Raw genomic sequence first — 19,006 nt, 5'->3', positions numbered from 1 at the left:
TTGACTCAAAGAGCTGGCATGCCCAATTGTGAATCACTTTGAGTATGCCTAGATCCAAGGTTCCACATTATTTCTGGGAATCTATTTCCTTAATCAATAATTAGATTAAGAAAAAAACATCTAAATAGTTAGAAGAGAAGATTTGGAATGTTCTCGCCACGAATAAAAGACAAAATTTTGAGGTGACAGATATCCAAATTACTCTAATTTGAATATTTCATACTGTATATAGGTATCAGAATATCACATGTATCCCCAAAATACATACAACTGATATATATCAACAAAAATTAAAAAATAGAAATAGTTTTAAAATATTGCTAGTATAACATTCTGTTTCTTGAACCTAGCAATATATTAAAACAATAATACACTGTAACTAACTGTCTTTCAATGAATGAATGGGTTAACAAAGTTCTATATTCTCACTGTGGTAATAGTTACACAAATTAATGCCTGTATTACAACTTAGAGAACTATACACACAAAAATGTACACAAAACCAGTCAATTTTACTGTATGTTAATTTATTAAATAAAGGTAAATAATCTGTAAAAAAGACTCATTCATTTAACTGACAGATATGGGGACAAAACAAGCAATTGGAGAGAGAGGGAGACAGACAGACAATGTATTCTTGGATTCTTGGAAGACCTAGGCAAATATAACATATAATATAAAACATATTTTATATTATATATTATATTTATATTATATAATATATTATATATATATAGTGGTCAATTTTGCTAAGTGTAAAAATATGTATGTACACACACAGTTGGCCTTTAGAATCTGTGGGTTTCATATCCATGGAGTCAATCAACCGCTGATGGAAACTTTGCATTTAGTTGAATCCGTGGGTGTGAAACCAGCAGACACAGAAGGCCAACTAAGGAACTTGAGTATCTGCAGATTTTAGTATCCATAGGAGTCCTGGAACCACACCCCCGTGGATATGGTGAGATGATTTTGTGTGTGTGTGTGTGTGTGTATATATATATCCAAATTCTCAATCTTTCCTTATTTCCTTATATCACTTAGCAAAATTGATCACTATATATATACATACATATATAAAATATCCAAATTCTCAGCCTTTCCTTATTTCCTTTTTTCTTTATATCACTTAGTAAAATTGACCACTACGCATGATATATATATATATATGTAGTGGTCAATTTTGCTAAGTGATATAAAGAAATAAGGTAATAAGGAAAGGCTGATAATTTGAATTAAATCAACAGAGTGTTTTAATAATATGACAAGTCCATAATTTATGGCTGGCCACACTTGCTTTCACCTTTGGAAGTTTTATTTTTCATTTGTTTCATTTGTTCCATTTCATTCAAGAGTAAATTCCAGTAAGATGAATAATTGGAAGTTATATTGCAAGAAGTTGGAGTTAAATGTTCACTTAAAGGAAGAAAAATTTTTGAAGTAGGAATAAGAGAATGATGACAGTGATGACAATGATATCTTATTGCCACTGCTTATACACAGTTATAAGTTCTAAAATGGTTGCTGGCTAGACTCAGAGCCAGCAAGGCTCATGTTTTGACAACAAATTTACATGCATTCTTGACCTTTGATAGATTTATTCTTAACTCACAATCAGAAAGGGCATTTCTAGTCTCTGTTGTGCTTTATTCCCCAAATGCCAGAGATTCTGGTGGATTGTCAACATGATCCTTTCCTGGGATAGATTCTATTATATTAATCTTGTATGTGTACAAGAATTTTAAAAAGCAAGAGTTAGGCATTCATTGAATCTCAATTTGGATAGCAGGATCTGGAATCTGAAGTTTCTGATCAAAACTTCACCTGGGCTTTGTGTTTATATCTCTGTTTCAGATAGTAGTGATCTTGAACTAAGGCTTGTAGGTGGAACTAACCGCTGTGTGGGGAGAGTAGAGCTGAAAATCCAAGGAAGGTGGGGGACCATATGCCACCATAAGTGGAACAATGCTGCAGCCGATGTCGTATGCAAGCAGTTGGGATGCGGAACTGCACTTCACTTCGCTGGCTTGCCTCATTTGCAGTCAGGATCTGATGTTGTATGGCTTGATGGTGTCTCCTGCTCCGGTAATGAGTCTTTTCTTTGGGACTGCAGACATTCCGCAACCGTAAATATGGACTGTATTCATCAGAACGATGTGTCTGTGATCTGCTCAGGTAAGACTTACATCCACATGATTACATCAGATAAAATTCCTTTTTTGGAGAACTAGGACCAAACCCTGAAGAAGTTACAACCAATTGTGATGTGTCAGAATTGACGCTTTCAATTCTTCCTCAGGGAACATGCCTGCGTTTTATGCAGCACAGTACATTGTAAGCCTCATGGGAATAAGGTTTTCACCCACCCCCAACACACCGTTTTACTTAATTCTAATTGGTGCAACGAAATATCCAATCTAGTCAAAATTGCTATTAATCTATACAAGTGTATGGCTTATATTAATATTCAGTATAATTTTTAAATGTGTAATCACTTTGCGTATTCATAGATACAACTATATTTTTCTATGTTATCATTGAGTTTGTTTTAGCACTTCCTCTCATTAAAATAAACTATTTCCAAAGAGTACCTATCTAAAACTTTATGACTTTGCTAATTACTTTGTACCTTATACTAGCAGAATTTTTGTCTGCAGCCATTTGTTTTCTAGTTTGCAACTGTCAACTACAAGCAAGTTACCCCTCCCTGTTTATTTATAGTTTTGTATATCAGGGGTTAAAATATCACTCATATTTCTCTCACAGTAGTATTTTATGTTCAAAGATGTAATTAAACGTGTTCACTGTCTTAATAAGATTAAATCCACACCTTCTAATATTCTTATGAAAGGAGACTCCCTAGATGTAAAGCCAAGTATTTTCCTCTGAGAGTCAGTTTGTCTTGATGGAAGAGGCTTCTTTAGTAAATTATTACTGACCTTATTCTACCAGCCTTACACAGGATGCCTTAATCTTATTTCCTATAGAATTTGAGATCAGGTCGCCTCTTTTAAGAAGAGTTTTGCTTAAGTCTAGAGTATGCAGCAGGGAACGATATACATAGAAAAACATATGTAGACAGAGGTTTATGGGTTTAGCTGTACCTTAGCCACAGGATTTATGCCATCCTCATAGGACTTTTGGGAAGGATAATATATTCAGAACATCTTTTAATCCTTTTCTTTCTGTTTATACTAGTTTGCTTGCAAGTTTTATCTGGGGAACGACCACTTTCACCATTCAAAAGAGTTTCCCACAGTATATGTGATCAATCCATCATTTTACAAGAAAAAATTTTCCTCCACATAAAAGGGAGGTAGAGAAAAGAGGGAGACATGAGAAGATGAGAGAGATGAGAGGAGAGGGGGAGGAAACAGGAAGAGAGAGAGAATTTTAATCATTTTGATACATTTTCTTACAATGAAGTGAATTCATAACAGTGTGCTTCTGACTTTATATAACATCCCTAACTGTAAGACCAGTTGCTATTCAAACTCCGGAACTTCCAGAACGATGTGCCTCTGGAAGAGTAAGGAAGGGCCAGGAAGAATGATGCAGATGTGAAAACAAGGTGGGAAAACAATCCCAACACTGAAAATAGATGTGTATGTGGCCAACCCACAGGAAAATGGGTAGTTAGATACATTGGCCTTCTCTGCAGCCCTGTAGTCAAAGGATTTTTTTTTTCACCAAACAAAAACAGTTCACAGTTTCACAGTTTAAAATCTGTCACTTGATAATTATGTGACCCTGTATAAATCAATCTCCAAGTTGCAGATTTCTTATATCATGACTAGGATAACAGCATTAAATAAAATAGTACAGGGAAAATACCTAAAATGTGCCAGGCAACCAAGAAGTTCTCCATAGGTTTAGGCATAATTATTATCATCATTATGACCCACATTATTTATAGGAAAATAAACCTCCAAATCTCCCGAGACTAACCTATTCAATGTGAACCAGATTTCTCACTAGATAGCAAATTACACTTTGTAATGATGTATGAAAAGCTTGAATAATGGGAGGAGATGAGGCATAGAAATTATATCTTCTTTCCTCAATTATTTCAAGAAAAATTCTCCACATTTTTACTTTCTTGGGGTTATTTAATATATTTATTTGTATGCATGAAAAAGCAGAGTCACAGGGACACAAAGAAGTCACGTGATGTACATGCTGACAGAGCGAAAACACACAGTTCCTTCAAAAATTACCACTGAACAAATTTCATTTCCTACGGCAAATATGTTTAATAAGCAAAGGCTTGCTTCTTCATAGAAACCAGTATGAGAAAGAACATGTTTCTATTTAAATCCAAGAGAGATTTTTTCCTAATTGCACATTCTTTTTGTCCCTTTTCTTTCTGAAGTTACTGAAAGGCAAGTATTTCCCAACACTTTATTTTATTTTATGGTGTTAAAAATAATCACTCTAATATTTTGAAAATTAATGTAATTAATGGCATATAGGATTCTAAGGCTTTTTATTGTAATGTTTAGTTTCTTAAATTTTAGCAAGGCTAAAGCAAGGTTCTTAGGATTCTAATTTCAATGTTCATATTTAAAAGAAGATTGTTGTCATAAAGACCGACAAGTACTTTAGCATTGAAGTCTTCTTGTTGAAATTTTGAAACAAAATGCATTTCCAGTCTTTACTTTTCTCAGTATGTGAAGGATACATCTAATCTTCACATGGGGAGGTTGGAGGAGAGGGATGCTGATGATATTGTCCCAAATCCAATTCAGACGTTTCTCTGTGACTTCATCCTAGATGGAGCAGATTTGGAACTGCGACTAGCAGATGGAAGTGACAATTGTTCAGGGAGAGTAGAGGTGAGAATCCATGAACAGTGGTGGACAATATGTGACCAGAACTGGAAGAATGAACAAGCTCTTGTGGTTTGTAAGCAGCTAGGATGTCCGTTTAGTGTCTTTGGCAGTCGTCGTGCTAAACCTAGTAATGAAGCTAGAGACATTTGGATAAACAGCATATCTTGCACTGGGAATGAGTCATCTCTCTGGGACTGCATATATGATGGAAAAGCAAAGCGAACATGCTTCCGAAGATCAGATGCTGGAGTAATTTGTTCTGGTAAGGTTCAAAGATCATGAGAGAGTGCACATTTGAATTTTTAGAAATAATTTGTTGGGAGGTTAGAAGCACTTAGTAGCTTGATAAAAAGGTTTTTTGGTCCTTAAAAAAACCGCAAAGTACTCTTAAGCAGCACAAATACCTTTTCAAATGCACATTGTAAAAAGTTTCTCCTCACTAGCAGTCTCTCCTGAAATCAGACACAGCTGGTACCACTGCGTGAGTATAATCTGTATCTCTAAAATAACTGGGAAAACTCTCTTCATATTAAACTAATGAGTTTTACTAGTTTACAGTTTTCTTAACAGTTTTTCTGCTGCTTTTTAAGTTTTTCATTTAATAATATACATTGTTTATTTCTGATTATAAATTAAGGCTTATTATAGAGAATTAGGAATATATACAAATCCAAATAGCTGATATAGATATATTTATATGCATATGTTGATATGATGTGTAATTCTGTAAGAATCTAGAATATCATTAGTAGAATTGAAAACAAAGAAAATCTGTGTGTATAATACTTATGAATTATTTTAAGTATAAAACATTTCCAAGACCTTCTAAACAGAAAAAACAGGTTAGATATTTAAAAAACAAAGCTAGGTGCAGCGGCTCATACCTGTAACACAGGAAGATCACTTGAGGCCAAGATTCACAATCAACTTGGGTAATATAGCAAGACTCCCTCTGCAAAAAATTTAAAAATTATCTGGGTGTGGTGGCACATGCCAGTGGTCCTAGCTACTCAGTAGGCTAAGGCAGGAGGATTGCTTGATCCCAGAAATTCAAGGCTGCAGTGAGCCATGATTGGGTCACTGCACTCCAGCTGGGGCAACAGAGTCAGATCTCATCTTGTAAAAAAAAAAATGAAATAAATAAATAAAATCCAGTCATCATTATTCTCTGTGGCACTTTATGAAGGGAAAAAAAAGGAATTTCTAGAGAGTCCTAAGTGGGAGGGGCACAGGTGTCAGGGGAGTATTGTGAGCCTACATAACCATTTCCAATGATGCTATTTACATGAGAGTATACCTAGATAGTCCTGTTATTTATTGATATCCTAAAAGCCTGATAGATGATAGATATAGGATAAATGAAGAATGATGTTCTTGTAAATGAAACACACACACATACCTTGTATGTGGATGGAAGGATAGAAATATAGATAATGCAACTCCTTATTTTGTATCTTGTCTCTCACTTGCTATAACATTTGCATTTTCCCACACCCTTAAACTAATTTCTTTTTTTTTTTTTTTTTTGAGACTGAGTCTTGCTCTGTGCCCGGGCTGGAGTGCAGTGGCCGGATCTCAGCGCACTGCAAGCTCCGCCTCCCGGGTTCACACCATTACTCCTGCCTCAGCCTCCCAAGTAGCTGGGACTACAGGCGCCCGCCACCTCGCCCAGCTAGTTTTTTGTATTTTTTAGTAGAAACGGGGTTTCACCGTATTAGCCAGGATGGTCTCGATCTCCTGACCTCGTGATCCACCCGTCTCGGCCTCCCAAAGTGCTGGGATTACAGGCTTGAACCACCACGCCTGGCCAAAACTAATTTCTTAAAAATTAAAATTAAAAAACTTTATGTTATTCTATCATATGAGTACAGTAAATTTAACCTGAGCTCTTTTCTTGGTGTTTAGGCTGTTGATAATTTTTCACTATTAATATTATACTAACCTGACATTCTTGAATGTACACTTACATACACCTTATATTCAAGAATGTCAGATTAGTATAATATATAATGGTATCCAGAAATTGCAGAGTGGAGTTTGGTTTATGAATCTATTTATCTATCTATTCTGTTCACATTTAATGTGATTAATTTGGTAGGCAAAGTTAACTATCAATTCTTTTGTACACATCAATTTTATTTTAGTTTTCTCTTTCTCATAGATTGATATAAAACATTATAAAAATTGCTTTTGCTTTTTGGAAACTACTTTTTCAAATTATAAACCCAGTGAAAAGGTCAAAATACAAAAAAATTAAAAGAATTTTTTAAATCCACATGCAACGCTGCCATTCATTCTTTTGTTTTTTTGTTGTTGTTGTTTATATTTCTGGATCGTGTGTGTGTGTGTACCCTTTGTGCTGAACAATATACCACAGACATATTCCACATGGCCATTACTAATCTATCTTAATGTTAAAGGCTACTTACTATATTGCATAAATGTACTATAATTTATTTAACTATCTCATCATGTTAAGTTAAAAGGTTTTCAAATTTTTATTGTTAAAAATACGCTTTTATTTGATATACTGAGAAATAAATTTTTCACACTTGATTATGTAATTTGCCAAATACTTAAAAATGAAATTGTCATGTAAAACCATATGCATCTTTTTTTTAAGTCTTGGATATATATTAACAAATTATTGTCTATAAATTGTGTTTTTTTCTTCTATTCGATTTCAGTTCCCTATTATTCCACTGTATCATATTAACACTGAATGTTTTCATATTTTAGAATAACTGTTAATCTGATTTTAAAAATATAATAATATTAATGAACAGTTATTGAATATTTATAGTGTTCCAGGCAGTGTTCTATTAGTTTACATATATGGGTTCGTGGAATCCTCATGGAATCCCAGGAAGGGGGTTACTATTCTAATTTCTATTTTACAGTGAGGAAATAGAGATACTGAGAGAAAGTAACTCACCCAGGTCACTCAGCTATCAGGGCAGTAGTGAAGCTGGAGTTCAAATATGGACTGTTTTAGCTCCAAAGTCAATGCTCAAAAATCTTACTTCCTTCATAACAAATGAGAGCTTTTTCCCAATTCTTTATTAGCAACTTATTTGTATTTGTTCATGTGTTAGCATTTCTGGTTCTTTGGCCATTTTTCAGTTGTGTGAGATCTTTGTCTTCATAATGTGTAAGAACTCTGTGTATTTTACAGAGTCCCTTTATAAAATACATAGTCCCCCTCTTCTATTTCTAGAACCATCACATTTTACTTTAACTACTTTAACTAACTTTAACACATTTAACTATCGTAGCTTTCTATAGGCTAATATGTACTGAGATATATATTCCCTAAGTATTCTTATTTTTCATAAAATTCCTTGCGACTTTTTTCTTCTTATTCTTCTAAATATGGATTAAAATTAGAATTGTTTTTAAGGTAATATTAAACCTATGAATTGGTTGGGCATGGTGGCACATGCCTGTTGTCCCAGCAACTCAGGAGGCTGAGGCAGGAATATCACTTGAGCCCAGGAGATAGAGACTGTAAGGTGCTATGCTTGCACCTGTACATAGCCACTCCACTCCATCCTGGGCAATGTAGAAAAGCCCAGTCTCTTAAAATACCATATAAATATAAATTGGTTTGATTTGTGCAGAAATTATATCATTATACTATCCAGTTACCCTATATTAGAATAGGGTACACTACTTCATTTGTATATTTATTTGCATCAGGAATTTAAATTTTTTCTTTGCTTTGTTTCTATGAATTTTTATTTAGTATATCTGGAAATGATATATATTATATATACATACATCATATATCTGTTCATACACCCATACATTTAACCTACACTGAATACATTGGTTTCCATTATATCATGGAAGTACTTGGTGACATACTCAAAACTTTATGTGTAAGGATGTCCATGGCAGCGTAATTTGTGAAAATGAAAAATTAATCATAACATAAGTAACCAAGAATTGTGTCTTGATTAAATAACTTACAGAATCTCTATATCTCCATATGATTGTATCCTATGCAATTATTAAATATTATGTTTTAAAATACACACACACACATACTAGGTTGAATAGAATGTAAGATTATTATAGACACATGGAAGAGTTGTTGTACTGGATAGCAAGTAAGGAAATTGGAAGGCTTTTAGAATTTTTAAAGTGACCCATTATAAAATATTATACCTTTCCTATATCACAGTAGTACCTGCATAGCAAAATATTTCTCGGCTGGGCACGGTGGCTCATGCCTGTAACCCTGGCACTTTGGGAGGCCGAAAGGAGGTCAGGAGTTCTAGACCAGCCTGGGCAATATGGTGAAACCCTGTCTCTACTAAAACACAAAAAATAGCTGGCTGTGGTGGTGTGCGCATGTAATCCCAGCTACTTGGGAGGCTGAGGTGGGAGGATTAAACCCTGAAGGCAGAGGTTGTAGTGAGCCAAGATTGTGCCACAGCACTCTAGCCTGGGTGACAGAGCGAGGCCCTGGAAAGAAAGAGAGAGAGAAAGAGAGGAAGAAAGGAAGGAAGAAAGGAAGAAAAAAGAAAGAAGAAAGAAAGAAGAAAAAGAAAGAAAGAAGAAAAAGAAGAAAGAAGAAAGAAAAGAAAGAAAGAAAGAAAGAAAAAGAGAAAGAAAGAGAGAAAGAAAGAGGAGGAGGAGGGAGGGGGAGGGGAGCAAGGACGGAAAGAAAAGAGAAACAAAGTCAGAAAGAAAGAAAGAGAAAGAGAGAGAAAGGAGAGAGAATGAAAGAAGAGAGAGAAGAAAGAAAAAGAGAGAGAGAAAGAGAGGAGAAAGAGGAGAGAGAGAAAAAGAAAGAAGGAAAGAAGAAAGGAAGAAAGAAGAAAGAACTGAAGAGAGAGAATGAAAGACAGAAAAAGGAAGAAAGAAGAAAGAGGAAGAAAGGAAGAGAAAGAAAGAAAGGAAAGAAAGAAAGAAAAGAAAGAAAGAGAAAAAGAAAAAAAGAAAGAAGAAAAGAAAGGAGGCAGGGAGGAAGGAAGCAAGGATTTTCTCAAAATTTATCAAGTGCTCTGAACACTGGAAAAATTAAGAATTAAAAAGGAATTTATTTTATGAAAGGGCAGTTTCATGTACATATGCCTCCCTTTATCTTATAAAACATGGCAGGCAAACTAAAATGAAGACTATGAGGGAATGAACTTTGGTGCTGATGCTGGACTCCACTGCAGAAACCTGCCAGAGTTATCTCCTGAATTGTATCCATACCTCAAAGAACTTCTCTGCATGCTTCCACGTTGCTCATCTTATCCAAACCCATCATTCTTGGAGGCTTTATAACATTCCCCAGGCTTTACTTCGGTAAATTTGCTTTTGCTGTTTCATGCTTTAGAGACACATTCTCTCCAAAAATTGAATAAAAAATTGTCAAAAGAAAGAAAACCAAACTTTTCATCCAAAAGTATGCCTAATATGTCACCTATTAGGCAAAGCCTTATAGTGGTGAATTTAGAGAGTCTTTTCAGTCTTCTGAAAAGACCCTCTCATTTGATCTCAAATATGTGGTTTTGTCTTGCTTGCAGATAAGGCAGATCTGGACCTAAGACTTGCCGGGGCTGATAGCCCCTGTTATGGGAGATTGGAGGTGAAATACCAAGGACAGTGGGGGACTGTGTGTCATGACAGATGGAGTACGAGGAATGCAGCTGTTGTGTGTAAACGACTGGGATGTGGAAAGCCTATCCGTATGTTTGGTATAACCTATTTTAAAGAAGCATCAGGACCTATTTGGCTGGATGATGTTTCTTGCATTGGAAATGAGTCAGATATCTGGGACTGTAAACATAATGGATGGGGAAAGCATAATTGTGTACACAGAGAGGATGTGATTGTAACCTGCTCAGGTAAGACTTGTTCTTGTTTATTATTTCCTGACAAGAGAAATAGTATTCCTCATAGGAGGGGCTTCTGGGTCTACAAACTGGCTCACATCTGGGAATTGATTGAGGGGTCATGACTCTTGTCTTTAAGTTAGACTTCAGTTCACTTTACCTGGAACTCTTCCGCTTATACAGGTAAAGTAAGAAATTAGTAGACAACCCTGACCATGACCCTTTTGATCCCTTCCCCTACCAAATACAGAAGCAGTCTGGCCTTTCAACTTCATTAAGAGTAGGCCACCTTTGGGTACATGTTTCACCCAACCAGTCCAACAAACTATTAGAGCCTTTCTAACCCTTAGCTGCATCATTAAATCTAGAATCTCTGCTTAGGGCTCATATCAGTAAATTCACCCTGATCCAACTTTATGTTCCTTCCAGCATTATCTCAGATCCTTAATATTCATTCTCACATATATTCTGATACCTGTCTGTGTAAATTGGAAAAATCATGGTTGTTTGTGTGCACTTCCACATTAGACACTTTGTACCTCATGTTTTGGAGCTTGCTGGGACTTGAGTCTAGATGTAAAGAGGGCTGATGGAATGGGTGCTGAGGAGAATCAGGAGTGCCTTTCAAGGCAGTTATCTCAGGAGAGATTCAATTTCTTCAAGCAAAGTAGAATTAATATTCTCATACAGAGGTGGATGGTTGTCTCTACTGTTAAAGGAGAAACCGTAGAATTTAGGGTTTCAATGTTCCCAACCTTATCAGATCTCCCCATATTACCCCATCCCAATGTTCAGAATTCCGTTCCATCCCAATTAAATCCCTCACTTAGACAGTAGACATCTTGTGAGGTTGAGAATTCAGTACCTTACCAGGTGAAGGTTTTCAGTAATCTCAGTTCTGTGGCTATAAGAGACATGAGTTTCTTTCCAGGAAGACATAAAAACTTGCAGGTTCAGGTGGGAATTTGAATCTCTAAGTTCATTCTTTTCTTTCCCCACTTTGTCCAGTGCAATGGGGAGTAGCCAGCCAATCTCATTATACTTGTAAGTTTGACAGAAATGTCCCAGGTTAACAAATACATGTTCATTCAGAACTTTACCTCCTATGAGTATTTGATTAGGAATATCTAATGATGAGATTTTGTATATATCTATTGCCACATCATGCCATGGATTTCAGTGCCCTCTTTACTACTGGATATAGAATCATTCATGTCATTAAATTTTTGTCAGGTTAGAGAACCAATTCCAGAATCAATTTATGAATTATAGCATCAATTCATAAAACTCATCCTTAAGATTTTGTTCCTCTAGAACCACTATTAGTACCAAAATCTGCATTATTCAGGGTTCTCCAGGAAAACAAAACCAATGGAATGTGAGCCTTTCTTCTCTGTGTGTGTGTGCGTGTGTGTGTGTGCACGCGCGTGTGTGTGTGTGCGCACGCGTGCATATGTATGTATGTAGAGAGAGGGAAGGAGACAGAAAGACAGAGATTTATTTTAAGGACTTGGTTCATCAATTTTATAAGCAATTGTGGGGACTTGTAAGTCCAAAATCTGAAGAGGAGGCCAGCAGACTGCAGAGAAGAGCTGATGTTGCAGTCTTGAATCTCAAGAAAGTGTGGAAGTAGAATTCCTTCTTTCTTGGGGGACTTCAGTCTTTTCTCTTAAGGTCTTCAACTGATTGGATGAGGCCCACCCACATTATGGAGGATAATTGGCTATACTCAAAGTCTGCTGATTTAAAGGTTAATCACATCTGAAAAAATACCTTCACAGCACTGTCTGTTTGACTGGTGTTTGACCAAATAACTGAGTATCATAGCCCAGCCAAGTTGACATATAAAATAAACCATCACACCCATTAACTACTTGCTTCATTGTTCTTGGTGCAGGTAATGCAACATGGGGCCTGAGGCTGGCGGGTGGCAGCAACCGCTGCTCGGGAAGACTGGAGGTGTACTTTCAAGAACAGTGGGGCACAGTGTGTGATGATGGCTGGAACAGTATTGCTGCGACTGTGGTGTGTAGCCAGCTGGACTGCCCAACTTCTATCATTGGCATGGGTCTGGGAAACACTTCTACAGGATATGGAAAAATTTGGCTCGATGACGTTTCCTGTGATGGAGATGAGTCAGATCTCTGGTCATGCAGGAACAGTGGGTGGGGAAATAATGACTGCAGTCATGGTGAAGATGTTGGAGTGATCTGTTCTGGTAAGATACCCAAACCAGGGCTTCCTTAAAAGAAACTGCCTGGGTTCTCTAACATACCTTCTACATACCTTCTTTTTTCTTAATCAGTACATTTATGACTGAGTACTCATTTCTCACTTTTTTTAGAGCTAACCATACCTCATATTCTCATTCATTTTTAATATCTTTCTATGGGATCAAACCTGTTTTCTCAAGAAATGAAACCTAATTTTCTAATATCTATCCAAATTTTCCCAAAGTTAGTTTCATCAAACCACTAGTCAATACAATTCTACAAAAAGATGTTATCCATAGTCAAATCAGTTCAGGAAAAAATAATGAGAATTCAGTTATTTATTTAAATAAATAAACCCTTATGTTGAATCACCCAATTTCTCAAAAATTGGTACCCAAGATTACTCAAATACTCATTGTTACCTGAAAGGCTTATTTATGTAAGGTCAATCCATCCCAACAGCATTAGAACAAAAATACTTCATCCAGAGGTCTGGTCTTATGGATTATATAATTTTTTTATTATTATACTTTAAGTTCTAGGGTACACGTGCACAACGTGCAGGTTTGTTACATAGGTATACGTGTGCCTTGTTGGTTTGCTGCACCCATCAACCCATCATTTACATTAGGTATTTCTCCTAATGCTATCCCTCCCCCAGTCCCCAACTGACCAACAGGTCCCAGTGGGTGATGTTCCCCACCCTGTGTCCAAGTGTTCTTATTGTTCAATTCCCACCTATGAGTGAGAACATGCGGTGTTTTGTTTTCTGTCCTTGTGACAGTTTGCTCAGAATGATGGTTTCCAGCTGCATCCATGTCCCTACAAAGGATGTGAACTCATCCTTTTTTATGAGTGCATAGTATTCCATGGTGTATATGTGCCACATTTTCTTTATCCAGTCTATCATTGATGGGCATTTGGGTTGGTTCCAAGCTTTTGCTATTCTGAACAGTGCTACAATAAACCTACATGTGTATGTGTCTATAGTAGAATGATTTATAATCCTTTGGGTATATGCCCAGTAAAGGGATTACTGGGTCAAATGGCATTTCTGGTTTTAGGCCGCACTGTCTTCCACAATAGTTGAACTAATTTACACTCCCACCAACAGTGTAAAAGCATTCCTATTTCTCCACATCCTCTCCAGCATCTGTTTCCTGACTTTTTAATGACTGCCATTCTAACTGGCGTGAGATGGTATCTCATTCTGGTTTTGATTTGCATTTCTTGGACGACCAGTGATGATGAGCATTTTTTCATGTGTCTGTTGGCTGCATAGATGTCTTCTTTTGAGAAGTGTCTGTCCATATCCTTTGCCCACTTTTTGATGGGGCTGTTTTTTTCTTATAAATTTCTTTAAGTTCTTTGTAGATTCTGGATATTAGCCCTTTGTCAGATGGTTAGATTGCAAAAATTTTCTCCCATTCTGTAGGTTGCCTGTTTACTCTGATGATAGTTTCTTTTGCTGTGCAGAAGCTATTTAGTTTAATTAGATCCCATTTGTCAATTTTGGCTTTTGTTGCCATTGCTTTTGGTGTTTTAGTCATGAAGTCCTTGCCCATGCCTATGTCCTGAATGGTATTGCCTAGGTTTTCTTCTAGGGTTTTTATGGTTTTATGTCTAACATTTAAGTCTTTAAGTCAATTAATTTTTGTATGAGGTGTAAGGAAGGGATCCAGTTTCAGCTTTCTACATATGGCTAGCCAGTTTTCCTAGCATCATTTATTAAATAGGGAATCCTTTCCCCATTTCTTGTTTTTGTCAGGTTTGTTAAAGATCAGATGGTTGTAGATGTGTGGTGGTATTTCTGAGGCCTCTGTTCTGTTCCATTGGTCTATATATCTGCTTTGGCACCAGTGCCATGCTGTTTTGGTTAATGTAGCCTTGTAGTATAGTTTGAAGTCAGGTAGCATGATGCCTCCAGCTTTGTTCTTTTTGCTTAGGATTGTCTTGGCTATGTGGGTTTTTTGTTGTTGTTGTTGTTGTTCCATATGAACTTTAAAGTAGTTTTTTCCAATTCTGTGAAGAAAGTCATTGGTAGCTTAATGGGGAAGGCATTGAATCCATAAATTACCTTGGGCAGTATGGCCATTTTCACGATATTGATTCTTCCAATCCATGAACATGGAATGTTCTTCCATTTGTTTGTGTCCTCTTTTATTTCATTAAGCAGTGGTTTATCGTTCTCCTTGAAGAAGTCCTTCACATCCCTTGTAAGTTGGATTCGTAGGTATTATATTCTCTTTGTAGCAATTGTCAATGGGAGTTCCCTCATGATTTAGGTCTCTGTTTTTCTGTTATTTGTGTATAGGAATGCTTGCGGTTTTTGAACATTGATTTTGTATCCTGAGACTTTGCTGAAGTTGCTTATCAGTTTAAGGAGATTTTGGGCTGAGATGATGGGGTTTTCTAAATATACAATCATGTCATCTGCAAACAGGGACAATTTGACTTCCTCTTTTCCTAATTGAATACCCTTTATTTCTTTCTCTTGCCTGATTGCCCTGGCCAGAACTTCCAATACTATGTTGAATAGGAGTGGTGAGAGAGAGCATCCTTGTCTTGTGCTGGTTTTCAAAGGGGATGCTTCCAGCTTTTGCCCATTCAGTATGATATTGGCTATGGGTTTGTCATAAATAGCTCTTATTATTTTGAGATGTGTTCCATCATTACCTAGTTTATTGAGAGTTTTTAGCATGAAGCAGTGTTGAATTTTGCCAAAGGCCTTTTCTGCATCTATTGAGATAATCATGTGGTTTTTGTCATTGGTTCTGTTTATGTGGATTACGTTTATTGAATTGAGTATGTTGAACCAGCCTTGCATCCCAGGGATGAAGCCAACTTGATCGTGGTGGACAGACTTTTTGTTGTGCTACTGGATTCGGTTTGCCGGTATTTTATTGAAGGTTTTCGCGTCGATGTTCATCAGGGATATTGGTTTAAAATTCTCTTTTTTTTGTTATGTCTCTGCCAGGCTTTGGTATCAGGATGATGTTGGCTGCATAAAATGAGTTAGGGAGGATTCCTTCTTTTTCTATTGATTAGATTAGTTTCAGAAGGAATGGTACCAGCCCCTCTTTTTACCTCTGGTAGAATTCGGCTGTGAATCTGTCTCTTGGATTTTTTTTTTTGGTTGGTAGGCTATTAATTATTGCCTCAATTTCAGAGCCGGTTATTGGTTTATTCAGAGATTCAACTTCTTCCTGGTTTAAGTCTTGGGAGGGTGTATGTGTCCAGGAATTTATCCATTTCTTCTGGATTTTCTATTTTATTTGCATAGAGGTATTTATAGTATTCTCTGATGGTAGTTTGTATTTCTGTGGGATTGGTGGTGATATTCCCTTTGTCATTTTCTATCGCATCTATTTGATTCTTCTCTCTTCTTTATTAGTTTTGCTAACGGTCTATCAACTTTGTTGATCTTTTTGAAAAACCAACTTCTGGATTCATTGATTTTTTTAAGGGTTTTTTGTGTCTCTATCTCCTTCAGTTCTGCTCTAATCTTGGTTGTTTCTTCTGCTAGCTTTTGAATTTGTTTGCTCTTGCTTCTCTAGTTCTTTTAACCGTGATATTAGGGTGTTGATTTTAGATCTTTCCTGCTTTCTCTTGTGGGCATTTAGTGCTATAAATTTCCCTCTGCACACTGCTTTAAATGTGTCCCAGAGATTCTGGTATATTGTGTCTTTTTTCTCATTGGTTTGAAAGAACATCTTTATTTTTGCCTTCATTTTGTTATTTACCCAGTAATCATTCGGGAGAATGTTGTTCAGTTTCCATGTAGTTGTGTGGGTTTGTGTGAGTTTCTTAATCCTCAGTTCTAATTTGATTGAGCTGTGGTCTGAGAGACTGTTGGTTGTGATTTCTGTTCTTTTACATTTGCTGAGGAGTGCTTTACTTCCAATTATTTGGTCAATTTTAGAATAAGTGTGATCTGATGCTGAGAAGAATGTATACTCTGTTGATTTGCTGTGGAAAGTTCTGTAGATGTCTATTAGGTCTTCTTGGTGTAGAGCTGAGTTCAAGTCGTGGATATCCTTGTTAACTTTCTGTCTCGTTGATCTGTCTAATATTGACAGTGGGGTGTTAAAGTCTCCCATTAATATTGTGTGGGAGTCTAAATCTCTTGGTAGGTCTCTAAGGACTTGTTTTATGAATCTGGGTGCTCCTGTATTTTGTGCATATATATTTAGGATAGTTAGCTCTTCTTGTTGAATTGATCCCTTTACCATTATGTAATGGCCTTCTTTGTCTCTTTTGATCTTTGTTGGTGTAAAGTCTGTTTTATCAGAGACTAGGTTTGCAACCCTGGGTTTTTTGTTGTTGTTGTTGTTGTTTTGCATTCCATTTGCTTGTTAGATCTTCCTCCACTCCTTTATTTTAAGCCTATGTGTGTCTCTGAAGGTGATGGGTCTCCTTAATTCAGCACACTGATGGCTCTTGAGTCTTTGTTCAAGTCTTTAATCACTGATATCCTTTCTTCCACTTGATTGAATTGGCTATTGAAGCTTGTGCATGCATCACAAAGTTCTCGTGCCATGGTTTTCAGCTCCATCAGGTCATTTAAGGTCTTCTCTACACTGTTTATTCTAGTTAGCCATTCGTCTAACCTTTTTTCAAGGTTTTTAAGCTTCCTTGCCATGGGTTAGAACATGCCCCTTTAGCTCGAAGAAGTTTGTTATTACAGACCTTCTGAAGCCTACTTCTGTCAGCTCATCAAATCCATTCTCTGTCCAGCTTTGTTCCGTTGCTGGTGGGGAGCTGCGATCCTTTGGAGGAGAGGCACTCTGGTTTTTAGAATTCTCTACTTTGCTGCTCTGGTTCCTCCCCATCTTTGCAGTTTTATCTACCTTTGGTCTTTGATGTTGGTGACCTACAGATGAGGTTTTGGTATGGTTATCCTGTTTGTTGATGTTGATAGTATTCCTTTCTGTTTGTTAGTTTTCCTTCTAACAGTCAGGTCCCTCAGCTGCAGGCCTGCTGGAGTTTGCTGGAGGTCCACTGAAGACCCTGTTTGCCTGGGTATCAACAGCGGAGGCTCAGTTGGAAATGCAGAAATCACCTGTCTTCTGCGTTGATCACACTGGGAGCTGCAGACTGGAGCTGTTCCTATTTGGCCGTCCTTTACATAATTTTAAAGATGTCAAGAATTGCCTTGTAGATTCCTTCTCTAAGATGAAACTTTTTATTAGACAACTGTAAAATGGTACAAAGAAAAATTTGATATACAACTACCCATGTAGTAAAATTTTTAAAAGAGTTGGATTCCCTGACTCAGATACATCATTGGTCTTTGGGCTTCCTTGTTTTCAACATATTTATTCCTTAGTCTGTACATTATTTCTAAGATGAGTGGATAAGATATTAAATTAAATTTTAAAGAATCATTAAGCTCTGATATAAGTTTGAAATTTTCCTTTTAAACTTTCATAATTCTATTCTCCCTTTTAATGTAGGTAGACATAGAGTTACGATTTACAAATAGTCACAATCTTTCTTCAGAGATCTTCCAATTTGAATTTTACCTGTTGTTTTCTGGAAGCTTGTTCTTCCAATGCACTATTCTCTTTTTATTATTTTTACTGATCTATAATGTGTGTACATATTTATGGAGTACATGTGACATTTTAACTCAAGCATGGAATGCTGCATGAGTGTAAATGATCAAGTCAGGGTACTTAGGATATCCTTCTCTTCAAATATTTATCATTTCTTTGTATTGATAACATTTCACATCTTCTCTTCTAGCTATTTAAAAATATACAATATATTATTTTTAACTATAGTCACCCTACTGTGCTATTGAACATGAGAACTTACTTATTCCTTCTGTTTAACTGTATGTTTGGACCTATTAACCTCTCCTCATCCTGCCCACCCACCATACACACACCCTTCTCAGCCTCTGGTAACTATCATTTACTCTCTGTCTCCATTAGATGACTTTTTTAGCTCGCATATATGAGTGAGAACATGTGATATTTGTCTTTCTGTGCCTGGCTTATTCTGCATAACGTAATGTCATCCAGGCCATCCATGTTGCTGCAAATAGTAACATTTCATTTTTAGGGGGACTGAATAGTATTCCATTGTGTGTATGTGTGTGTGTGTGTGTGTGTGTGTATATATA

The 19,006-nt window shown here is 36.5% G+C and overlaps 1 protein-coding gene across 2 annotated transcripts in view; it reads left to right on the top strand.

The window, feature by feature from the left end:
* Positions 1-19,006, top strand: part of CD163L1 (CD163 molecule like 1) — an 83,203-nt gene that overhangs the window by 26,266 nt on the left and 37,931 nt on the right. For both annotated transcript variants that reach the window (XR_006690381.2, XM_005570013.4), the window contains exons 5-8: positions 1,855-2,175; positions 4,774-5,094; positions 10,355-10,675; positions 12,561-12,881. Coding sequence is in view for 1 of the 2 variants with exons in the window: in XM_005570013.4 (XP_005570070.4) it covers positions 1,855-2,175; positions 4,774-5,094; positions 10,355-10,675; positions 12,561-12,881 (1,284 nt within the window). In the remaining variant the exon portion in view is untranslated. The remainder of the gene's footprint in view (positions 1-1,854; positions 2,176-4,773; positions 5,095-10,354; positions 10,676-12,560; positions 12,882-19,006) is intronic.

Source organism: Macaca fascicularis, chromosome 11 (genome assembly GCF_037993035.2).
Source record: "Macaca fascicularis isolate 582-1 chromosome 11, T2T-MFA8v1.1".
Lineage (NCBI taxonomy): Eukaryota > Metazoa > Chordata > Mammalia > Primates > Cercopithecidae > Macaca > Macaca fascicularis.
This window is presented reverse-complemented; position numbering and strand designations above follow the sequence as displayed.